The 25231-nt window shown below is 48.3% G+C and overlaps 1 protein-coding gene across 1 annotated transcript in view; it reads left to right on the top strand.

Annotated features, from left to right (window-relative positions):
* Positions 1–25231, top strand: part of SNRNP200 (small nuclear ribonucleoprotein U5 subunit 200) — a 442987-nt gene that overhangs the window by 360400 nt on the left and 57356 nt on the right. The window contains exons 34-37 of the mRNA XM_086943332.1: positions 5393–5544; positions 6182–6290; positions 9948–10056; positions 10929–11118. Of these exons, the coding sequence (XP_086799458.1) occupies positions 5393–5544; positions 6182–6290; positions 9948–10056; positions 10929–11118 (560 nt within the window). The remainder of the gene's footprint in view (positions 1–5392; positions 5545–6181; positions 6291–9947; positions 10057–10928; positions 11119–25231) is intronic.

The raw sequence follows: 25231 nt of genomic DNA, 5'->3' as shown, positions 1-25231 counted from the left end.
CAACTAACCCGACACAAAGCCATCAGAAGGAACCATACCTCGCTCACTATTTCCCAGCTCAATGTCAGGTCCCTGGTTAAACACCATGCTGAGGTAAAAACTCTGTTGGCAGACGAGAACCCAGACATTATGTTCTTGTGTGAAACCTGGCTCAAGGACGAACTGACTAGCATTCCTAATCTGGCGTTACCGGATGGGTTCTCTATGACCTCCATTAATAGAGACTCTAGGGGAGGCGGCATTGCCGCCATCTATAGAACATCATACATTTGCTCATTCTTAAAGGAAGACATTACGGGCTGTGAATGCGCTTGTTTTAAAATCACCATTAGCCCTCATTTTTCCCTATCTGGCCTTTTTATCTATAGACCCCCGGGGCCCACCTCTAAATTCATAGAGGAGCTCCTAGAGACAGCCCATGCGTTGGTCGCTAGCTCCGCTAACTTCACGATCTTAGGGGACTTAAACCTTCATTGTGACGCCTTTTCGGATCCAACCATCAGTAATCTCCTAGCTGACCTAACAGCCTTGCAGCTAACCCCCCTTATACAATCCTCTACCCACTCTGCCGGTCACCTACTTGACCCGGTTTTCACAAATATCCTGGGAGCCAGAGCTGATCCTCCTAAACCCATGGGTTGGACTGATCACTTCCTCGTTACAGTTGCGACTTCGGTCGCTACCCAACCCAACAGGGCGGCGCCCATCTCCTGCCTCAAACGGCCCAGGCACAAACTCGAGAATATGGACTTTCCTGCCAGCTTAGGAGAACCTAACTTTGAAATCACGAACAACATTAACACGTCGTATGATCACCAAAGGACTTGATACTCTCATACCGGCCAAATGGACTAGAGGACGTAGCACCCCCTCTAATCCATGGTATAACGAGAACTTAAAAACACTGAGAAAAGAGCGGAACGTCACTGGAGGAAAGACTACAGGGACGAGGACAAAGACTCTTATTTGACCTCACTCAAAACATATCACAAAGCTATACGCGCTGCCCGCGCATCCTTCTATGCCAAGAAAATTGATTCCAGCTCCAATCCCACAAAAACAATTTTTAAATTGGTTCAAAAATTACAAAACGGTGGCAATCCTGCCTCGTTTATTTCCTCCACTCAGCAGTGCGAGGATCTCGCCACTTTCTTTACTGATAAGGTGAAGAAAATTTACAATACCTTCTCACAGAACCCCTCTGACTGCACTAGCCCTCCTAATTTCCCCTTCAAGGGTTCCAGGCTCACCCGTCTGCCAGCTATCTCTCACGAGGACCTAGCTAAATATTGCAGAAAGGTGAAATCCGGTGCCCCCTCAGATCCCATGAGACAAGCCCATTTTGTAGGAGCTTTAGATTTCTTTCTCCCCTCTTTGACCACGCTCCTCAACCTTTCCTTTTCATCGGCTACAGTACCCACATGTTGGAAACAGGCCTGGGTCAATCCCATAATCAAAAAACCCACCCTAGACCCCACAAAACCGGAGAACTACAGGCCCGTCTCACTGCTCCCCTGGGTATCCAAACTAGCAGAGACCCACGCTAATACCGTACTCAAGGACCATTTGGCAGAAAATAACATCTTGGACCCCTCCCAACGCGGGTTCAGGCCTGGGCACAGTACGGAGTCCGCCCTTCTTTCCACCACTGAACACCTCCGGAGGATTATGGATTCCGGTCAGAGTGCTGCGCTGATACTGCTTGATCTCAGTGCAGCCTTTGACACGGTTTCCCATAATATCCTACTGGGTCGTTAGGAAAGCATTGGGATCCAGGAACTGGCACTTGAATGGTTCCGATCGTTCCTTACGAGCAGGTCCTTTCGTGTGTCAGCCCCCCCATTTATCTCCCAATCCCAAGCTATCGGCCAGGGAGTCCCGCAGGGCTCTTCCCTCACTCCATCCCTTTTTAATTTGAATATGCAGCCCCTTGCGGCAGTAGCCAAAGAATGGGATCTCACGCTGGTGTCGTACGCCGACGACACACAGCTGGTAATCACCCTCACTGAGGTGCCCTCCACCTCCGCCACAAGATTTAGGGATGGACTGGCCGCAGTCGCCAACTGGATGACTGCAAATTGCCTACAACTGAATGCAGGAAAAACCGAAGTGTTACTCCTAGGCAAGAACCCCAGTTGCTGGAACGACCACTGGTGGCCCCCCTTGCTGGGCCCTACCCCCCCCTCCCAAATCTCTGGTTAAAAACTTGGGTATATGGCTCGATTCCGCACTGAACTACCAGACTCACACCAAAAAAGTAGCTGCTACCTGCATTGGGTTGCTGAGAAGCCTTAACCCCATTCTAGGCTTCTTTGACCACAAAACACGGCAGCTCATTGTCCAATCCACCATCCTGGCCAGGTTGGACTACGCAAGCGTCCTACTACTGGGCGCTAGTAGGTTTCAGCGAATACAGACCGCTGCGGCCAGGGCAATAGTAGGCCTCTCCAGAAGGTGTTCTGTTAGAGCCACCATACACAGACTCCACTGGCTTCCCGTGGAAGCCCGCATTCAATTTAAGGCCCTTACCACTGCTTTCAAAATCCTGAAAACTGATGGCCCCGAACTCCTCCGCTCGCTTTTAACACCTTACACCCCCCAACGCAATCTTCGTTCTACAGGGCAACACTTAGTAGTGGTTCCCCGCACGAAGTTCTGCCGCATAGGGGGTCGCTCTTTTAGACTATTGGGAGCAAAACTTTGGAACTCCCTTCCCCTCCACATCCGTTGCCTCGACAACCTGTCCGCTTTTCGCAAAGCAATAAAAACTCACCTCTTCCCACCTCTATAAGCCTCTTCTTCTCCCCCCCCCCCCCCCCCCCCCCCTTGCAGGTTGTGCTATGGTTCTGAGCGCCGGGACGCCCCGTTGCTGGGGCAGCTGTCGTGCTCAACAAACCTATAACATAACATAACAGAAACTGGGTGGGACACACTCTCTTCAACTATCGACACTTGCTCAAGCCATTTGGAATTGGGCAATCCATCACATCATTTATCTTCTGTCAGAACATCTCCCAGGTGTAAACAATCAAATTGCAGACCTCAGCAGAGGAGACAGAAAATTCACGAGTGGGAACTTCATCCCCAAGTTCTCAAATCTATGGAAAACCCCATTGTTGAAAATAGGGAAGACCTGTTGGCCACAGCCGAAAACGCAAAATGCCCAAGCTTCGGCTCCATGTTCCCACACCTGCTCTAAAAGGGTAATGCCCTATGAATGAACTGCTCAGGGGATATTTGCCTAAGCCTTTTCGCCTCTCCCGCTCATTCCATGTGTGTTTCGGAAACTCACGCAAACATCCCTCACACTAGTCCTTGTAGCTCCCACATGGCCCCGTCAACCATGGCACACCACCCTGTTGGAGCTATCAATAGTTCCACATCAAAAGTTGCACCTCACATCCAGTCTCCTCACACAGAAGCATGGTGAAATCAGACATCCAAATCCAAAAGAACTGAATCTAGCGATCTGGCTCCTGAAGTCATAGAGTTTGGTTATTTAAACTTACCACCAGCCTGTATGAACATTCTAAAGGAAGCAAGAAGGCCTACCACCAGAGCTTGCTAAGTAGCAAAATGGAAAAGATTTGTTGATTACTGCACTAACAACATAGATGCTTCTATACAAAACATTATCTGTTACCTGTTACATTTACAGCAAACTGGACTAGCTTACTCATCTATTCGTTTGCACCTTGCAGCGGTAGCTGCATACTTACAGACTAGACAACATCTGTCACTATTCAGTGTTCCTGTAATCAAAGCTTTCATGGATGGATTAAAAAGGGTAATACCACCAAGGATTCCTCTTCCCCAGTATAGAATTTCAACATTGTTCTCACAAGGCTCATGGGGCACCTTTTGAACCATTGCACAAGTCCCCGTTACAATTTCTGTCATGGAAGGTTGCTTTCCTCATTGCCATCACATCACTAAGGAGAGCTGGTGAGCTACAGGCATTAACCTTAGAAGAACCCTTCTTTCAGCTACACAAAGACAGGATAGTTCTCTTCACCAACCCTAAATTCCTTTCCAAAGCAGTTTCTGCTTCTGATATAAACCAATCGGTTGAGTTACCGGTTTTCTTTCCTCACCCTGTAGCAGAACGCGCTCTTCACACACTTGATGTTAAAAGAGCTGTACTGCGCTACATAGATAAAACAAAAGACTTTAGCAAATCAACTATTTGTTATATTTGCTCCACCTCACAAAGTCCAACATATCTCAAAATCTGTTATTGCTAGATGGATTGTTAAGTGCATTCAAACATGTTATGCTAAAGCTAAAAGAACGTTAACCATACCCCCTAGAGCGCATTCCACTTGCAAAATAGGGGCTTCAGTGACCTCTTTAGGTAACATTCCTCTAGCTGACATATGTAAGGCAGCTACATGGTCTACACCACACACATTTCCCAAACACTATTGTGTAGATGTGTTTGCACGTCAACAGGCTAATGTAGGCCAAGCAGTACTTAAAACACTGTTCCATACAACTGCACCATCTACAGGTTAGCCACCGCTTTGGGAGTATACTGCTTTGTAGTCTATGCAAAGCATGTGTATCTACAGGACACATGCCTTGAACGGATAATGTTATTTACCCAGTAAGCATCTGTTCTTGGCTTGTAGAGCTGTAGATTCACATGCGCTCACCAGCCTCCCTGGGTACCTGTAGTTTTTGCAGTTTTTCATTGTACATTTATACGCATGGACATCTCTATACTATACTTACTCCATTCTCACCCTCTCGCAGGAAAACAATCTAACAATGGAGTCAATGACAATGCGCACTATCACCTTACTGTGTATTTGTTGTATGCTTTTATGTTTTTTTCATTATTACAGAATAAAGCTTATTGACTATTAACTCACTCGTATGATTAGGAATCTGCATCTTGATGTATCTATCAGAAGAAAACATTATTTACTTTCTCTTACGGTATTTCTGTTGCATTCTGTATCTTTCTGCAGATTCCTCATGCATGTGTTAGTGCGGTAGTTAATAAGGTCGCAAGGTCTGCACATATGTCATATTATTAGTTTGACGGGTTAAAAGTAAGGTGGGTGTATGAAGGATATTTAGGTATTTGTCCCGTCTGACAAGGAAAGTATGTGGTGATTGGTGAAAATGGAGATTTAAAATTGGATAGAATGGTTTTAGAATGGATCATAATGTGTACCTTTGTTCTGACTTTACCATCCAGAGCTGATGATCTAAGTAGTAGAAAGTTATTTATGTATATCTGTGTAGTCACCTGCCTCTATAGGATTGTGGTCAGGCGAAAAACTAGGCATTGAATAAGTCTGTCGATTTTTCTGGTGTTGTGGGATTAAAATGTCGTAGAAGATTATTAATATTAGAACCTCTTACTTTGCTCCTACCACTTCAGGTTCCTGCGCTGCACAGAGAGTGATCTGGCTCCTTACCTAGAGAAGTTAAATGACAACACCCTAAAAGAAACTCTGCTGAACGGAGTGGGTTACCTGCATGAGGGTCTTAGCTCTCTGGAGCGCCGCATTGTGGAGCAGCTCTTCAACTCTGGTGAGGCGTGTGGGGGTTATGAAATAGGGTGGATTAACTGAGTTGGTAGAAAAACAGAGTACTAGCTTCCTCTCGTAGGTCAGAGGGCTGGCTCTGACCTATAAAGGGAAAGCAAAGGGAGTGTGGATGGTTATAGCAGAGTTGCTGACTGGAGAACTGCAATGGTCTGCCAGCGTGAAGTAGAGCATGAGCCAAGGGATTTGAGAAGAAAGGCTGTGAACTTGAAGAACAGTTGGGTAAATGTTAATAGAGCACTGAGCAGTGAAAAACAGACGTAATCCTTTTGTATTGGGTTGTTGGGGTTTTTTGATGTTCGAAGGGAAAGTTTAGGCAGTTCTTCCCTTACGGCCCTAAAGAGGTGATTCATTTGTATTCTAGCTTATCCTCAGAACACATACTTAATGACTCGCCCTCTCACCGTACATTCTTTCCTCCCACCATGCTTTCCTTTTGCTTCCACATGTGCTTGCTTACAGCCTCCAGCGAGCTTCTATGTTTGATTGTCTCCTCTGTTTTTCTTCTTGTGTTTGACTTGCACGCTCCTTGAGTTACCTGTGCTATCTGTGTTAATTTCTTCTATCAACTCTGATGCTTGATGGGTATCTCGTGTGCTTCATCACTCCTCCTCTTTCTACAGGTGCTGTGCAGGTGGTTGTGGCCTCACGGAGTCTATGCTGGGGTATAAATGTAGCTGCTCATTTGGTGATAATCATGGACACACAATACTACAATGGAAAAATCCATGCGTGAGTAGAACGTTTTCAAAATATCTGTAAGCCAGTATGCTAATTTAATATGTGTGGCCAGACTACATTGTGGGCAGTACTCCTTGGTGTCTGGTGCGAAGACTGGGCAGAAAAGGAAATGGCTTGCGAAGGAAACTACTTGAGCGACTACCCTCAGTGTTTGGAAAGAGGTAGTTTAGTTCCATTTTGATGGTCTTTTAATACTGAACATCATGCCATCCCTTCCTCAATCACCCTTCATCGTTTCCCTTTTCTCGTTAATTTGCTTTTAGTGCATTACATTTTTGCTTCTTTAATTTGTATGCATTTGTGTTTACTTGCCCTGAAGTTTTTTCCTAGATTAGCTCAGTAGAGAACATTTTTTTTTGTTTGTTAAATTACACAGTGTTTGCCTTCATAAAAATACAAAAAAAGAACTTTGAACAATAGTTTGCCTTAAGCATTTTCAATGCTTTGGCGTTATAAAAACTTTAAATACCTCTATTATAAACTTAGCTTGTAGCTGTGGTGTTTTCTGGTTCATTAAAAAGTCTGTCTGTTTAGTACATTTGATGGTATTTTTTTTATGCTGCTACAATCACAACTATAGTTTGAGTACATGAGTCGGAGCATTCTTGGTCCTGCATCTGGAATGGTGAGCATAGGTGCCAAACTGATCCTTGCCAGAATAGATTTGACCACAGCCCTGATACTAAAAGAAATGTCTCTATGCAACAGTAGTTTAGAAGAAAACACCAACGTAAACGGAGAAAAAAAAATCTAAAATCTGTTAATAAGACAGTGTGTGTGTTTGGAAAAGATACAAGATACTGCTGAACGGTTTAGACGCTTTCAGAAAGCTGGATGGCTACTGTTAAACTCCTCACCCACCAACCTAGTTGGTGGCATGCTTCATCATCAGGCCCACCCAGTGACACAGAGTGTGTCCCGGGTGTGCTTCAACGCCTGGATACAGCGGAGCAGGTATGTTACTGAGTGTGCAGTGTAGTGACGTGAAAGTTTAAAAGCTATACAGTGGTCCCAGTACCCGAGGGTGAATTAAACTTTAATAACTGGGCCGCTGTTAGCATTAAAAAAGACTGGTGGATGTGGTAGGAGTATCAGTTAGGGCCGCCTGCATTCAGGTGTGGTCTAAATGTTTCAGCCAGGCCTAACGGTGTAACCATATTGGTGGTATGGTTAATGTGAGAATTATCGAGATATACGTTGATATTTGTGGTGGGCTAGACAGCTGAAGCACAAATAGTAAGGTGTTGGGTACATACAGGGAAAAATTCTCACGCTAGCTTTTTGCCGCTAATGCCCCATGGAGTCGTCCGGCAGAGGTTTAGACCCTAGGAAGATTAAGGATCTCTGAATAGTTAGCAACCTGCAAAGGAAGCTTACCCGGGAAGTTGGTGAAGCGCGTATTACTCAAGATCGAGATGTGCGGGGAACCTGGTGTTCTGTCGTGAACCTCCGTAAGACTGCTTCGAGGTATGTGGCAGCCTTACCACCCCGATAATGACAGGATTCTTTTAACCAAAGAACAGAGATGGATCTACCGACTTTCGACACAGCATGCCGGCCTTAATGACTCCATACTATGGGGTTTCTTGAAACCATGATAATGAATCAATGCAATTGCCCTTGATACCACGGTTATGTAACAGTGCACTACCTATGTATGACACATAGACCATACCCTCGATTCCTTTATTCTCACCGTTGTGCTTCCTTTCTAATTGTTTTGAATTGTTCTTCTCTAAACACAGTAGTAGCCAGTAGCAATGTCTATGGGCACAGTTCATACCCACCCACAGTGGGTTCATTGTAATATTACTTATAATATTACTCGTACATTCCGGCATTCTGCCGGTTTTATTGACACAAGCCATGCCTTCTATGCGTAGTCTATGGCCCAGTGCATTACCCCCCCCGCCCCCCGACTCCCCACCCCCCACAGTGGGTACATTGTAACATTACTTATAAATTTTCCCATACATTCCGACATTCAGCCGGTTTTCAGTGACACGAGCCATACCTCCTATGCGCAGGCGCCACCGGAGCACCGCGCATGCGCGTACACGAAGACGCTTACTTCCCGCAGACGCACAGTATAGGCATGACTCAACTAGGGCAGTCTTTCCACTATGTTCCCACTCTGGCAGGTGAACAGAATGAAACTGGACAATACTTAAGGCTGCCACATACCCCGAAGCAGTCTTGCGGAGGTCAACGACAGAACAACAGATTCCCCGCAGATCTTGATCTTGAGTAATACGCACTTCACCAACTGCCCGGGTAAGCTTCCTCTTCCTTTGCAAGTTGCGAACTATTCAGAGGTCCTTAATCTTCCTAGGGTCTAAATCTCTGCCGGGCGACTCCATGGGGCATTAGCGGCAAAAAGCTAGCGTGAGAATTTTTCCCTTTATGTACCTACCACCTTACTATTTGTGCTTACGCTGTCTAGCCCACCACAAATAACAACGCATATCTCGATAATTATCACATTAACCATACCACCATTATGGTTACACCGTTTGCCGCATTTTTTCCGTTGGCACAGCACCTTAGAAATCGGCATCTATGCTATATTGTGAACAGAAACCACCATATTAAGACTCTACCCTGTATGTTTGTTTTGTCATAAATGTTGTATGTCCAGTGATGCTTTAAGAGGGAATCCCCCTCGCACACACAGAGCACTTTAGCGAGTGCTTCACATTTTTCAAATTACACACTCCCTGAAAAGTAAGTCTGCACCTTAACTTATTTATTGGTCCTGAGGAGGGCCAGTTTTAATCAGAAAGGCCTGACTGAAACATGTAGACCACACCTGGATGCAGGAGGCCCCAACTGATAGTCCTACCACATCCACCAGCCTTTTTTTAATGCTAACAGGGGCCCAGTTATTAATGTTTAATTTACCCTTGGTTACTGGGACCACTGTATAGCTTTTAAACTTTCACTTTCAAGTCACTAGACTGCACACTCAGTAACATACCTGATCCGCTGTATCCAGGCGTTGAAGCACACCCGGGACACACTCTGTGTCACTGGGTGGGCCCGATGATGAAGCATCCCACCTACTAGGTTGGTGGGTGAGGAATTCATGAACAAACAGAATGGTTTGTACCTTGCCATACAGTTTTGAGTCAAGCGAAATACTTCACAAATAGGCTAGTCCTTATTGATTATACATATAACCCTGGAGATACGGACTAGCTACCTAGTTCTCTCTCTCTCTCCTTTGATCACACCATACTGTTAAACTCCTTCAGTAAGCTTACACTAGTTGTTAGAGATTGTGGTTTGACTGGCTTGGTTCCATTGTCACATGTTGAAACCCTATCATAGCTTACTGAGTTTTCCTTGCAGTGTAGATATTTTGTTTTTAATTCCTATTTGAAACCCGGCAATGCCCTAATTAATTACTGCCCACGTGAGCAAGCAGAATCTTGGCTGGTAATTTCAATTGGTGCCAATGCACGTTTGCCATTCCCCATAAGGGTTCAATCTAAAAAGTGGCATTTTCTAAATTTTGTATGGTTTCTATCAGAACAAGAAAGAAGTCTGATTTTTTTTTTTTAGTTTGATTTTGTTTCGATTCAACCTCTCTTACCCTGCCTAGGTCAACCTTTCTCCAATCTCCTTACTTTATTTCTCTCACTCCAGATATGTGGATTATCCAATCTATGATGTGCTGCAGATGGTGGGGCATGCTAACCGACCTCTTGAGGATGACGAGGGGCGATGTGTTATCATGTGCCAGGGCTCCAAAAAGGTGAGATTGAGACTCAGAAGATGAGCCAGCAAGAGCAATTCAGGTTTTTTTATATCCCCTCACCTTTCTCTCCACCCCACTCTCCCTCATATCACCTCCGTCAGGTGTGGAAGTTAGTAGGATTAGAACAATTTGAATTAGTAATACACTGCAGTTATTGGAGGCCTAAATATGAAACAAGTGGAACTAGTTGAATCATTATCCTTTTATAAAATGCTGTAAATTCAAGATTTATTTAGTACAAGTAACAGGCTGTGATATTGTTTGCAGGTAGGATATGACATCAAAGCGCGCTCTGTGTAGTCATCTTTTCATCAAATGTTTAGAATAGTGCTGGGGTTGTGCTGAGGTCCCCTACACCGCTTGCTTATATAGTTGAGTTTGGCTGGGCCCCAAAGTTGCATTGAATGCTGTCAGCAGCACCTGCTAATATTGTAGGGAGTGTATGAACCAGAGGCGCAACTAGAGCCAAATTTCGGGGGGGGGGCTAAAAAAAAAATGTGTGGGGGCTGAACCTTGAATCAGTAGGCAGAGTGGAGCTGCAGGGCCTCCAACAAGGGGTGAAACAGCAAGGCCTAATTACCATTCAAATGGTCTTTTAAAGACCTGTTAAACGATCGGGTGTGGCTCTGTGTGTGCCCGGGATCTCTCTCATCCCGGGCTGACACACACGACGTGGGGGGGGGCTGAAGCCCGGTGAGTTCAATGGGTGTTGCGCGCCAGGTATGAACACTATAGAGATCTCATGTCTTTGTACACAGCATACTCTTATTGAATGGTGTCCATGAGTTTTGAGACTGCTTGAAAGCCTCATGCACAACCTGCTTATACTGTATTAATTTGACTTTAATTTCCCCCTTTTTATCCTACAGGATTTCTTCAAAAAGTTCCTCTATGAGCCTCTTCCTGTGGAATCACATCTTGATCACACAATGCATGACCATTTTAATGCTGAGATAGTAACCAAAACCATTGAGAATAAGCAGGATGCAGTGGACTATCTTACCTGGACTTTCCTGTATCGGCGTATGACGCAGAACCCAAACTACTACAACTTGCAGGGTGAGAACCCGATGCCAGTGTTACTCAGTGTACCTTTAAAACATACATATTGTCACCCGAGTGCTTTGTCTGTCACATCAGTCAGCCCACAAAACTTTGGTATACTCCCTCTTGGAGATTTCCCTTTTTTTTCTCTCTTCGTGGGTGTTTGATATTCATGAGTGTTAACAATGTCTCTCACCTAGTTTGCTAGTTGAGAGTAGATTGTATTTAGAGAAGTCACCTGCCTAAAATAGATGAATGGAGGCATAGAGGAGAGGTAGATTTTCTTATCCATTTATCAGAAGCAGGTGGCCAGGGGACAACCTTGTTTAAATATAACTTAGCTGTTTGTGGGTTAGTGAGTGAAGGATAGGGGGGTTGGCCAAGGTTTTATCTGTCATAACGTCCCCTCCTATGTGTTTTAGTTAATAGATTGCAAGTGGGTTGTATTTTGAAAGGTGTCTTTGAAATGCAGCGAACAAGTCAGGGCTAAGTCTTTGACGTTTCAGCCTAGCTTTTGCCTACTAGAGTGTGGTATCTTCTGAAGGAGGGCCTGGGACTCAGGTATGATAGACTGGATGTGCTTACTTGTGATAAACCGTACTGAGCTCAGAAGCAGCCTGGGGAACCGACGGAAAGAGCGGGGCCTCTATACCTGAGTTGTCGCCAGGTGAGGTGAGGTCCAATCTTCGTGAATCACGGGTGCCATCAGCATCTGGGGATTTACAGAGAACCACGCCTGAAATACAGGTTTCTTTGTTGTATTGGTTCCAACCTTGTTTTTGTTGACATGTTCTGTTTTTTCACTACGCAGTAGCAATAGATTATTTAGTGGTCCTGAGGAAGGCCTTGGATTATCTACAATCCAGTTGGCTGAAAAATGTAGACCTAGCCCTGATATTGTTGCAGTTATTTTGTTCAAACTGCTGTTTCACTGTTTTTAGTTTGGATATCACAAGATGCTCATAAGAAAAAAATTATTGTGACATCCAATTTTAATTGCACTTTCAACCCCCTAATTGTATGCACTGCACCCATCACTCAGAAACCCCTTTTTTCACCTCTGAGAGATCCTCAAGAGCTCCATTCCATAGAATACATTTAAAACATCAGTGAGCTCCCTTCTGGTAGACAGAAGGTTGCAGCCCTTGGTTACAAGAATGTGTAACCAGGAGGAGATCCCAGATGATGAAGCATGTTACCTCGGTGAGTGATGGGAATCTGTCCTCCTTTAAGGATTTCCCTCTGTCGTCTTTTTGCAAAACATATTGCCTCTTCTCCTTGTTGGCCCTCTTACTATGAGAACATTGTGACTAAGTTCTAGTTTTTCTAGGGTTGCCTGGACCCATCAGACCCGTGGATTCTTTTTGTGTTCTGTGTATAGTTGATGGGGAATATATCCATGCTCGGTCTTTAAATGTTCCGTTAGACCCTCCGCTATTGTTTGTTTGTTTTTTACTTGTGAATGCCTTATCATGGTTGGGCCCAGAGTTGCAGTGGGTGGGGCAAGTCTTTGTGGAGGTTGCAGCCTCATTACTTTGGGATGTGCTGCTGTCTTTGAACAATTTGTTTTTATGAGCGGATCAAGAGCTTCATGTTTCTCTCTGTTCCTTACCGATTCAAGACTCTGACGAGGGCTTGGGTTGACCACTTCCTCTTTCCCAGCTGATGGGTGGCATGATCTGTAGGTCTTAGGACATAGGCAGATTCTCCCAGAAGTGGTTAAAGCAACATACCAGAAGTAAATTCCAGCCACTATTTAATGTTATGTGTGCATGTTACACATCTGATAGAGATATCTAGCTGCAGATTCCTCACCTTTGAACTTGTCATGCGTCAGACTGGATCCAGAAGATATTTCTTAAGCAGTACCCCTGCATGACAGTAGGTGCCGGACGGTCGACTCCGCCTGACGTCATCTGTGTCATTGTGACATCCATGTCGTCTATATAGGCTCCACCTCGGCACGCTGAAGTCAGTTCTTTTCTTTCTGCACTAGACAGCGCAGATCAATTGAAGAAACCTACCCCCTGTCATTTTTAGACAGACTTTTTTCCATTTTTCTTTTCCGACCTTTTTTATTGGTGTTTAGGCTCCATCATTTCCAAAAAGACCCCTGATTCAAACCGTGCAGCACCTGTAACTGTGCTATGTCGGTCATGGATCTCCACCTCGTGTCTCTTTGGTGCCTGGAGTGCGACCACGACCTAAAGTCATGCTCTGACTGCCGGGCCATAGCCCCCAAAGCTGTGAGGGAGCCATTCCTAAAGCTAACTGCGGCCTAGCATCAGGCACCTCAGATCTCTGTGGCGGTCTCATTCCTGGTCCCAGTCGAGAGGAAGGTTCGAGCACCGCTTCAGGGTCTCCAAGTCTTTATCCTCCCATTCGAAGTCCTCGAAGGGAACCATAAGAAGCACCACAGCCCGTCCCTCACCTAACACGACGGAGTAGTCTCGGCATTCGAGGCCTCGTTCTGTGGAACATATGTCTGGATCGGCTCTGCGTTTCCCTTGCTTTTATGGACCAGGAGCCACCCCAGCTCAACTGAAGGAGTTCTATGATGTAATGTGCGCCATATTTGAGTGGCCTGACCCTGCTGACATGCCTTTGAGCTCAGTAGAAGGAGGTCCATTGGGATCCTCACTGTCGGCTCCGGCCACAATGCCCATGGTTCCTCATGGATCCGGACTGGCGCCGGCTGTGCTTCCTTGCCCTTCCCCGACGCGGTGTCCGGCTGCGAGACTCCCGACTGCACCCACAGACCGCGTCCGCCCCACTCTCACCCCGACACAGACCCAGAAGGACTTCCGCTGAGGCTGGCCTTGGTAGAGCCCTCTGACTCAGGTGCATCTTCAGCCTTATTCGGAGGGGCTAGGATTGGAGGAAGATTGGGAGGGGATGCAGGACCTTTAGGAAGCTTGCTCTGAGTATACTATTCCTAAGTAAGATACAGCGTGCACAGAGTCCAGTGGATCCCCAAAGGTATAGCAGAGGCTAAAGTAGAAAATACCGGTCTCTCTTTTGTAGTGGTGTGGTTGAGCAGTTAAGCTTATCACGAGGGTAGTGTTATGCATTTGTTGTACACACTCAGACAAGAAATGATGTCACACACTCAAAGACTGAATCCAGACCAATAGTTTGTATAAAAAGTTATATTGTTATTTCATTTCTAGAACAAAGGCATACATTGAAGCAGGTACGTGATACTTCTCATACAATGTTACTGTTAGCAATACAGTGAATACTGGATTCGTAGGAACATTTAGAGTTCGAGGCATGTGGGCTGCTAAATTCATATCTGTGCATAAATCGCCGCCTAGTGTTGGGTCCGGATGATCGCACATTGTTGTCCTGGAAGAGTCTTCGAAGTATCACGAGATAGGTGGCTCCTCCCCTGGACTACAGTGCGCATGGGCATCGACTCCATCCTCAGATTGTTTTTTTCCGCCATTGGGTTCGGACGTATATTGGTTCACTCTAGTCGGAATCGATATAAAATGTTCCTAAGGCCTTTAGCTTTTCGTCGGTATAGTCTTGCGTTCGGTGCCAGATTCTTCCAGCTCAGTTCCGAGCCGGATTCCAGAGAGCTGCGTGCTTTCGATGCTGAAGGCCCAGTCGACGCCAAAGACCCTATCGACGGACCATCATGGAACGGAGTCTGTTCAAGAGATGTCCCGTGTGCAACTCCAAGAATTCCCACATCGACGTCCACCCGGTGTGCAACAAGCGTCTGTCGCCGGATCATGATGAAGCCAGCTGCATGGCTTGTTCCATATTTCGATCCAAGAAGACTCTTATGCATCGTCGCGCTGCGCGCCAGGAGGCCTAGCAGACTGCACCGGCGCCTGTGAACATATTCGATGCCGGGGATGATGAAGGAGCTGACCGGGAAGTTAGTGAGAACCTGTCGAATCCCGCGTCGGAGGTCGACTACAACTACGACGCGGACGTTGAAATGCTCGAAGCGGAAGAAGTCGTCGACGAGGTAGGAGACGACGATGGGGCCTTTGGGGCCATGGAAGATAGCTCGAGCGAAGAGCTTACTCAAACTGACAATGGGGCCGAAATGCTTCAAAAGGCTCAGGTCGAGGGATCGCCACTAGGCCTTACCCGAGATCTTCCAGTGCGTTCTACGGCCCCTCCTTCAGGCTCGGCTACGGACATTACTATTGAGCCGCACCCTGCGAAATCGAAACCGAAAGTGAAGACAACGGTCTCGACGCACGTGAAAGCACTGGTGCCCCTTCGAAACCAAAAGTGCGTATTGCTTTGGTCGGCTCAAAGCCCTCGGACCTGTCGGCACCGGCGAAGCAAAAGGGCGTTATCGACCAGAAGAAACCGCTCAAGGGCGTCGAGACGAAGTCTGGCACGCCGAAGACAAAGGTCAAGGCAGTCGAGCCGAGCAAATCGGCACCGAAGACGGTCGGCACCGACAAAGGGCTCGGTGATCCGAAGGTTCTCGAGACTCCGCGTCAACAAGACAAGGCCAAGACCGGCCCGACCCACGAGTCCACGTCTACTGGTGCCTCGAAGGATTCAGTCGACTCGACGCAGCCGTCCGCCGCTTTCTCCAAGTAAGTGGCAGACTCCCTGCAGCGCATCAAGGTCAAGGGCTCAAGTGTCGGGCCGAAAGATCCTCCACCTTCGAAGCCTGTCGATAAACCGCAGACAGCGTCGACGCAAATTCACTTTACGTTGCCGCCAAAAGTGGCGCCGAAGGCTTTCGCCCCTAGGATGGTCACCAACGATCCCAAGAAGGTGCCTCGGTGCCGAAGTCGACGACGGTGGTCCCGGCCTTAAAGCATCGACAATCTTCGTTGGAAGAACAACAAGAACATTTTATCTATGCCGAAACAGGCAGGCTTTCCCTTCATAAGCGGAAAATTGCCCCGGAAAAGCCAATGGAGTCCTACAAAATTCCACTGAAGAGGAAGAAGGATTCCACTTCGACCCCTGTTCTTGTGGAACCAATTTTTCCACATGGCCATGATGTCTCACCCACTTATTCAGATGTGGACACTGGAGAAGGTGATGATGATGAGTACAGCTATCCTGTCTACACTGAGCCAGATGATACCAATGAACCCTGGGCAGCTGCTGCTGACCCAGGTGATCCTCACTCTACCCCAGGCACTCAAATGTATGCTGTGAAAACGTCGCCTACAGAGGATTCAGCTGCGTTTAATGCCCTCATTGAAAGGGCAGCTAAAAATCATGACGTCCAGCTCCATGCTGACCCCATTGAAGTAGACTTTCTTTTTGACACCTTTTCCGTCTCAGAAAGGACTGTCAAGACTCTGCCTATGTTGAAGGGTGTCTTGAAGCATGCTGGGGAGATCTTGAAAGAGCCTACGAGAGCCAGGGTGATAAACCCTAGAATTGAGAAGAAATATAAACCGGCACCTTGTGACCCTACTTACATCAAGGGACAGTTGCCTTTAGACTCTCTTGTTGTTTCTAATGCCCGGAAGAGGGCTAATTCACAAACAACGGGTGATGCTCCTCCCCCAGATAAGGAATCTAAGGTGTTTGAGGCATCAGGGAAAAGGGTGGCAGCTCAAGCAGCCAATATCTGGCGCATTTCAAATACACAAGCACTTCTAGCAAGGTATGACAGGGCACATTACGACACACTGGAGACCCTGTTAACAGCACCTGCCAGACGAATACAAAGAGGCAGCTGAGATGCTCATCCAAGAGGGGAAGCTGATATCAAATGCTTCTATTAAATGTGCACTTGACGCGGCTGACACCGCGGCCAGAGCTATCAACACTAGTGTCATGCTGAGACAACATGCCTGGCTCAGAATCTCAGGATTCAAGCCAGAGATACAGACCACCATTCTCAATCAGACAGTAAACCCTGATCATCTATTTGGCCCAGAGGTGGACACCACCTTGGAGAAAATCAAAAAGGACACTGAAACTGCTAAGTCCATGGGGGCTCTGCAGTCCCAGCAGTTCAGGGTGGTTCTTTTCGTCGCTCAAGCGCTAGAGGTGTTTCCAAAGGCCAGCTCTCCCAAACCACACAGTACTATAAAGGCAACACGCAGACCACATACACCATACAGAGTCGAGGTGGATATCGTGGAAACAGCGCCAAAGGCAGAGGTCGTGGAAACAACAACTCCAGATCCTCCGCCACTAACAAACAGTGACGCCTTGTCACTGCCCCCTGACCACGCAACACCTGTCAGGGGGGGAGACTTCAACAGTTCCTGCCAGTCTGGAAGTCCATCACCACAGACAGGTGGATCACACAGCTTATACAGTACGGTTATTGTCTGGAGATAACATCCACTCCACCCAACATACCCCCAAGACACCGTCCTATGTCCGCCGAGCATTTGCACTTATTGCAGCAGGAGGTCCTCGTCATGCTGCAAAAAGGGGCAATCGAGCTTGTGCCTGTGAAAGATGCACAGGAGTTTACTCACTGTACTTCTTAATACCAAAAAAAGACGGGTCCCTCAGACCCCTCAATCAGTACATCCTATTGGAGCACTTCCACATGCTGACCCTGCAGCAAGTCCTACCGTTGCTCAATCAGGGGGATTTTCTCGCAACTTTGGATCTGAAGGATGCGTATTTTCATATTCCGCTACACCCGTCACACAAAAAATACCTCCGGTTCACCATCCATATCCAACATTACCAGTTCAAGGTTCTACCTTTCGGGGTCACCACGGCACCCAGGGTGTTTACAAAGTGCCTGGCGACGGTGGCGGCACACCTAAGGAGACAAAACATTCACGTCTACCCTTATCTGGACGACTGGCTCATCCAGGCAAAGTCGGCCCAGCAGTGTGTCTACCACATGTCCCACACCATTCACCTTCTTCACGATCTAGGATTCTCACTGAATTACCCAAAGTCCCACCTGCAACCCGCCCACATACGGCAGTATCTGGGTGCGACGATAAACACTCTGGCAGCCACAGCACAGCCAAATTCAGTGAGGGTCAACAGCATTCAATCGCTGATACAGAAATTCAGACCTCAACACTCGCTTCCAGCACGAGTGTTCATGCAGTTGATAGGCATGATGGCCTCCTGCATCTCCATAGTCCTGCACGCGAGACTACATATGCGTCCGCTTCAGGAGTGCTTAGCACGTCAGTGGACTCAGGCTCACGGGCAGTTGGAGGACCTAGTGTTGGTGAGCGGTGGGGCATACAACTCTCTGCATTGGTGGAATCCACGAAACCTTTGCAAGGGACGACCGTTCCAAGAGCCTGTGCCACAGATCATCCTGACGACGGACGCTTCTCTCCAGGGATGGGGAGCTCATGTACTCCACTACACTGTGCAGGGACTATGGACACCACAGCAAAGGCAGATGCACATCAATGTTCTAGAACTGATGGCAATCTTCCTGGCACTAAAAGCCTTCAAAGTACATCTGTGCAACAAAGTCGTGTTGATCCGGACGGACAACATGACGGCCATGTACTACATTCAAAAGCAGGGAGGAACACACTCTCCACAGTTGTCTCATCTGGCTCAGAGCATGTGGAAGTGGGCCATTCAGAGGAACATCTTCCTCATGGCGGAACCCCTCCCAGGCAAGGACAATCAGATGGCGGACCTGCTCAGCCGGTACAGCCACCAAATGCACGAGTGGGAGATGCATCCATCTGTACTCCACCCGTAATCCAAAGGTGGGGTCATCCAGAGATAGACCTGTTCGCCACAAAAGAGAACGCAAAATGCTGAAGCTTTGCCGCCAGGTTTCCACACCCACAGTCGCAAGGCAATGCGATATGGATGAACTGGTCAGGCAAATTTGCATACGCTTTTCCCCCAGCACCTCTAATACCGCTGGTGGCACGCAAGCTGAAGCAACACTCGATGACTCTCATCCTGGTTGCTCCAACGTGGGCACGCCAACCATGGTACACCACGTTTCTAGAACTGTCCGTGGTACCGCATCAAAGGCTGCGCCTCACACCCAGGCTTTTGACGCAGAGCCATGGCGACATTCAGCATCCAGATCCGCAACAGCTCAACCTGGCGATCTGGCTCCTGAAGTCTTAGAGTTTGGCTACCTCAGCTTACCTCCTGACTGTATGGACATTATCCGGGAGGCAAGGAAGCCCACCACCAGAGCATGCTATGCGGCGCAGTGGAAGCGGTTTGTCATTTATTGTGCAGACCACAACATTAACCCGCTGGATGCATCTATTCAAAACATCATTTGTTATCTCCTACATCTGTACAAATGTAATCTGGCCTTTGCTTCCATTCGTATACATTTATCCGCAATGGCTGCTTATCTCCAAAACAGACAGCACCTCTCACTTTTCAGGGTGCCTGCCATTAAAGCCTTTCTGGAAGGACTCAAACAAGTCATTCCTCTGCGGACGCCACCAGCTCCAGAGTGGAACCTCAATGTGGTCCTCACCAGGCTGATGGGTCCCCCCTTTGAACCACTGCATTCCTGCGAGATTCAATTCTTGACATGGAAAGTGGCTTTCCTTATAGCGATTACGTCGCTACGACGAGTTAGTGAACTCCAGGCACTAACTATCCAAGAGTCATTTATTCAAATTCATTCTAACAGGGTGGTGCTTCGCACTAACCCTAAATTCCTTCCTAAGGTAGTGTCTCAGTTCCATATCAACCAGACTATAGAACTACCTGTGTTCTTCAAAAATCCAGAGTCACTTGCGGAGAGAATGCTCCACACACTTGACGTCAAAAGGGCCCTAATGTACTACATTGATAGGACCAAAGATTTTAGGAAGACTAAACAACTATTTGTTGCCTTTGCACCACAACACAAAGGTAACCCCATTTCCAGGGCTGGTAGAGCCAGGTGGATCGTTAAATGTATTCAGATCTGCTATCAGAAAGCCAAGCGCACTCTTTCCATTCCACCACCTGCCCACTCCACTCGAAAGTTGGGGGCCTCCATGGCTTTCCTTGGAAATATTCCTTTGGAAGACATATGTAGAGCAGCCACATGGTCTACCACACAAACATTCACAAAACATTACTGTGTTGATGTGCACTCCAAACAGCAGGCAGCTGTAGGGCAGGCTGTTCTAAAAACACTTTTCCAAACTGCTGCAGCTGGCACGGGCGGCCGCCGTTAATGGAGGGACTGCTATGTATTCTATGCATGGATATGAATTCAGCAGCCCACATGCCTCGAACCGAATATGCTACTTACCAGTATGCACCTGTTCTTGGCATGTAGGGCTGCTGACATTCATATCTCCCGCCCTCCTCCCCGGCGCCTGTAGCGGCTGCAGCACTCACACATACTTCTGGCATGGTCATCATTCACTTAGGTTCACTCCATCTTGGCCACCTATCTCGTGATACTTCGAAGGCTCTTCCAGGACAACAATGTGCGATCATCCAGACCCAACACTAGGCAGCGATCTATGCACAGATATGAATGTCAGCAGCCCTACATGCCAAGAAGAGATGCATACTGGTAAGTAGCATATTCGTTACTTTTCCAATAGAGAAAACAAGCAGGATGGGCGTCAGCGCGTTATGCACAGCAAGCTCCCCGAGCGTGCAACCCAGGTATCTCCTCAATCCAGTGGCGGCGGCAACCAGTTTCACACCAGGAGCACCCACTCAAGGCCGGATTCAAGCCCTCAGCACTAGGCCGGCAGAACGTTGGCACCTTTATTGGTCGTCCAGTCAGGCTCTCTTGCGTTATCATGCACAGAAAGAAGCAGCTCAGACCTCCAGCCAGCTCAACTTGTAGCAACACGCACCCACAGGCAATGTTTTAGCATACGTAGGGCTCCACACCGCAGCAGGCATCTAAGAAGGCCTGGGGTCCGCAGAAGTTAAGTACAGGCAGCTCCAACAGCTAAGACTCGTCAATCCCAGCTATGGGAGCTAAGGCTAGGGTCCCAGTAGGGGGCTGCACCACCCGCGGGCAGTCGACAGAACCAAATATGTCCTTGCACCGGGCTATCAGTATCCCGGTAGCAGTCACCGCTCCTGGCGCACCACACGGCCACCACCCAGGACCCACCTGGGGCTCCGCAAATCCTGTCCAAGCCAGTGGCCTACTACCAATAACTCAAGCAAGGGGCATCAGTCTCTCTCAGAATACAAAATGGCAGCACCGCCCAGTCCGTAAGGCAAGAGCTCCCCAAGCCACTACCGCTTATTGTCGAGGAGGGGACCGCCGCATGCACGTTTATCAGGCTGCCCGCAAAGTGCCCAGGAGATCCAGGTAGGGAAGCGTAACCCCGATGGCTTCAGTGCGCCGGTCTCACCTCCATCCGTCGCGGGACTCCGGCACAGGGATGGTGCTACGGGGCAAGACTTTCCCCCGGGCTGCTCCGTAGCCCACAAAATTGCCAACCGATAGAGGCCACATACCGTGAGTCCCCGTTGGGGCTGGCAGGACAGGGAGCAGACCGTATGTGTGCGCCTACTTTAGTCCGGTGCTTGTGGCTTAGCCAGGCCAGTGTCGTCAGGCTCTCAATCTACATGTTAAGAGGGAGCACAGCGGTTGGGGACATATTAAATTGTCGCTGCGGATCTCCGGAGACCAAGGGACGTTGACTCAGGTCTCACGCTCTAAGCAGTTGCCGGATAATTATCGGATTGAGCGACGGGGTTACAGAGCGCTCGGCTCAAGCGGCCATCTTGGACGCGAGCAAGCTCCATTCCTCCCCCCCCCACTTGAAAACTTTTTCACATAGAATCGCCAATATTATCCTATGGGAGGATATTCACTTGGCAGGTAAGTTAGGTTATCGATACTTTTTCTTGCTCAGTGCTGGTTCCTGGATTCAGCACTGGGACATTTCTGGAAAACAGTTGAGAAAATGCATTTTTGTTATTCAGCTGATTTTTAAGGAATATTTTTAGTTTTCAAACGTCGACACTTAAAAACTTTTTGGGAGAAAAAGGGTCAATGTTATTCTATGAGGAAAAGAAGGCTATCGGTTTCCAGGTAGGTAATGGTTCTTTGGAGTTAGGGCCCTGGTGTTAGACTCGGGGTTCTCCCAGGGTCAGTGATGCACTGTTGTTGCGGTACTCGGGTGGGCTGGGTGCAAAGTATTGAGGCCCAATGTTATCCTATGGAGGATGGGGGGGGCTCCGGTTGGTGGCTGCTGGCAAGCAGGCCACAGAGTTGTGAGAGCAAAGCCCCTAGGGTAAAGCTCAGGGCAAGTTGGGGACCAAGTTAGCACCAAAAGGGCACCCTCGGCGGCACTAGGGCAGCCGGGTTCAGGGTGCTGTTTTGAGGTCGGGTGCCCTGTTGATTTCAATGGAGATTCTCCGGGACAAAGAAACACTGCAGGCTCGGGGACGAGGATCTTCCTGGAGAGACCAACAGTTTGAGGGGTAAGTAGGAATGAAGAGGGTTGGTTAGGCACCGCTGGGTTGGGTGCACAGGGCCGTGGGGCGTCTGGTGCATGGGTGCCTTGGGACGTCAGATTTTCTGACCCGCTCTAGTCGCGTTAGAGGGCGGTCCTCTGGATTGAGGCTGCAGGCGTTGTCTGGCAGCTTGAGGCAGGTCAGGGGTCGCCGGATCTCGGGTCAGGATTGCCGGGGGGACCTCCTCGTGGTGTTTGTTCACTCAAACGCGGGCCGGGCTCGGCGGGTGCAGTGTGTGCTGGATTCGCAGTTTCTGGCTGGCAACAGAAGCTGCAGTTTACACACGTCCAGTGTTCACGGGAGAAACAGCTTGGAAAGTGAATGCAGGCAGGACCTCCGGGCTTCTTGAGGTTGCTGGCCGCTGGACACGCCGGGGCTTCACAGGAGCAGGTTCGCAGGGAGACAGGCCTGGCAGTGGGCGTCGTCCTCTTGCTGGCTCTGCACGGCTTATCGTCCTTCTTTTCTTGTGGTTGCTGGATCTGAGGAAGGAAGGTTCAGGATGCCCATAAATACTAAATTTAGGGGCTTTACAGGTAGGTAAAGGTCAGGGACCAATGGGTCCCTTGCCTGGGGTGGATACACCCCCTATTCTGCCAGTCTCCAGTGGGATGGGTGTAGGAGCCTGTCCCTGGTTGGCTGGGTCCCCCAATCCTTAAATGGCGGCGACTCAAGGTTGTGCTTCACCTCGCCTCCCCCACCTTAGGAGAGAAGTTGGCAGAGGTGGGCACACCTCTCTTCCTCACTTCGTTTTTCCCGCCATGTCTCCCGCCCAAAGTGGGGGGTAAAACCAGTGGAGACCAGTTGCTGAGTACAGCAAGTGGTCTTGAGAGGCTCACCAAGGCGGTATGCCTTTGAAGCTTCTCCTTCGTGAACCCTGCCCATCCTGGGGGAGGAGGCTTGGCACCTCGTCCCAGGATGTGCATTGTTTCAGGCCCCGAGAGCGGCAAGCTCTCGACCCAGGGGTCCAGAAACATTTCTGTTGGTGGCAGCCTCGGTAGCCACTCAGGTCACTGGGAGTTGGTCGAGTTTCAGGGGACATCACTCTAAGATGCCCTCTTTCGTGTATTTCACATTAAATCCTACACTGGCATCAGTGTGGGTTTAATGTGCTGAGAAGTTTGATACCAAACTGTGAGAAAGTGTCTCTTTATACACTGGACCAAAATAAGATACAGTGTATATAGAGTCCACAAACCCCAGAGGTATAACAGAGGTTAAAGCCAGGTGTGACCTTACTCTCTAAAGTGGTAGCTTGGTCGAGCAGTAAGGCAGTACTAGAGGACAGTGTAAAGCATTTGTTGTACACACTCAGTCAGCAAAAGGTTTCACACACTAACGGACTGAACTCCAGGCCAATTGTTTTTATATCAAGATATAGTTGTTTTATTTTTAGAACCAACAGGTATCAAAATGTTCGAGGCATATGGGCTGCAGATGGTACATTATGAATAGATCGCCATCTGGTGTTGGGCTCGGATGATTGCACTTTGTTTTTCTCTTGGAGAGTCTTTTGTAGCTTGGTGACTCCTCCTTTGGTTGGTAGTGCGCATGGGTATCGGCTCCATCCTTAGATTGTTTTTTTCCGCCATCGGGTTCGGATGAGGATTGAGACGCTCCAGATCGACTTCGGAAAGAAGTGACTTATCGGCGCGTATTCCCTTTCCAATTCGACGGTATTGTTATCGAACGCGATTTCATTTCCATTCCGACGCGTTTCGACTCCAACATCGAAGCAAAACTTTGATCTACGTCGACGAACAGGAGGCCTTTCTCGACGTGGTCAAGCCCGGAGCCCATGGAAAGGACTCCATTTAAAAAATGTCCAACGTGTGGTGCTAAGTTCCCACACAAGGACCTACACGAGGTGTGCAACCTCTGCCTATCGCCTGAACACGAATCCAGGGACTGCGAAGCCTGCGCAGCATTCTCCTCCAAGTCGACGATTAGAAACCGTCGAGCTCGAAGACACGAGGTTTCCAGAATGCAGTCGGAGGCGATCCCGGAGCTTTTCGAAGACCAGCACCTCGATGAAGAAGATCAGTCGGGGTCGGAAGGGGACGAGTCGGATGTCGAAGAATTCGACGTGCAACAAACCGTGAGTGACGACGTCCCCTTACCAAAAAACCGACCCCGTGTGGTAACGACCCCGCCTTCGAGCCCGGTCAAACAGCAGAAAAAAGTTTCCGACGCCACGCCTTCGGGCCTGGCAACGAAACCGAAACTGAAACCGAAACTCTCGGTCTCTCACCATGTCGGATCCGAGAAGCGGTCGACATCGACTTCGACGCCGAAGCTTCATGCAAGGGAAAGCTCGGCATCGAAACACTCCATGTCGAAACAAAAACATGATTCGACGTCGAAGACTCACTCGACACCGAAAAAATCGGAATCGAGCAAACACTCTGTGCCGAAAACACCGAACATTGACGATCGAAACTATTTTAGAGTTTCAAAACTTCACACTTAAAAGATTTTTCGAGTCAAACCAGTCAATGTTATCCTAAGGCAGGAAAGTGAGTTATCGGTTTTTAGGTGAGTACTCGACTGGTGAAGTTAAGGGTCTGGGCATAGACTCGGGGGTCCCCCAGGGTCAGGTAGGTACAGTTGGTACACCCGCAGCGGCATAGGGGCGGCTGGGTGCAGAGGTAGTTAGGCCCAATGCTATCCAATGAGAGGCAAGGGGCCTTCGGTTGGTGGCTGCTGGCTAGCAGGCCACGCTGCTGTGGGAGCTGGGCTCCTGGTGACTTGCTCAGGGCAAATGGGGAAGTAG

Source organism: Lissotriton vulgaris, chromosome 11, assembly GCF_964263255.1.
Source record: "Lissotriton vulgaris chromosome 11, aLisVul1.2, whole genome shotgun sequence".
Classification (NCBI taxonomy): domain Eukaryota; kingdom Metazoa; phylum Chordata; class Amphibia; order Caudata; family Salamandridae; genus Lissotriton; species Lissotriton vulgaris.
The sequence above is the reverse complement of the archived record's forward strand: the minus strand, read 5'-3'. Positions and strand labels throughout refer to the sequence as shown.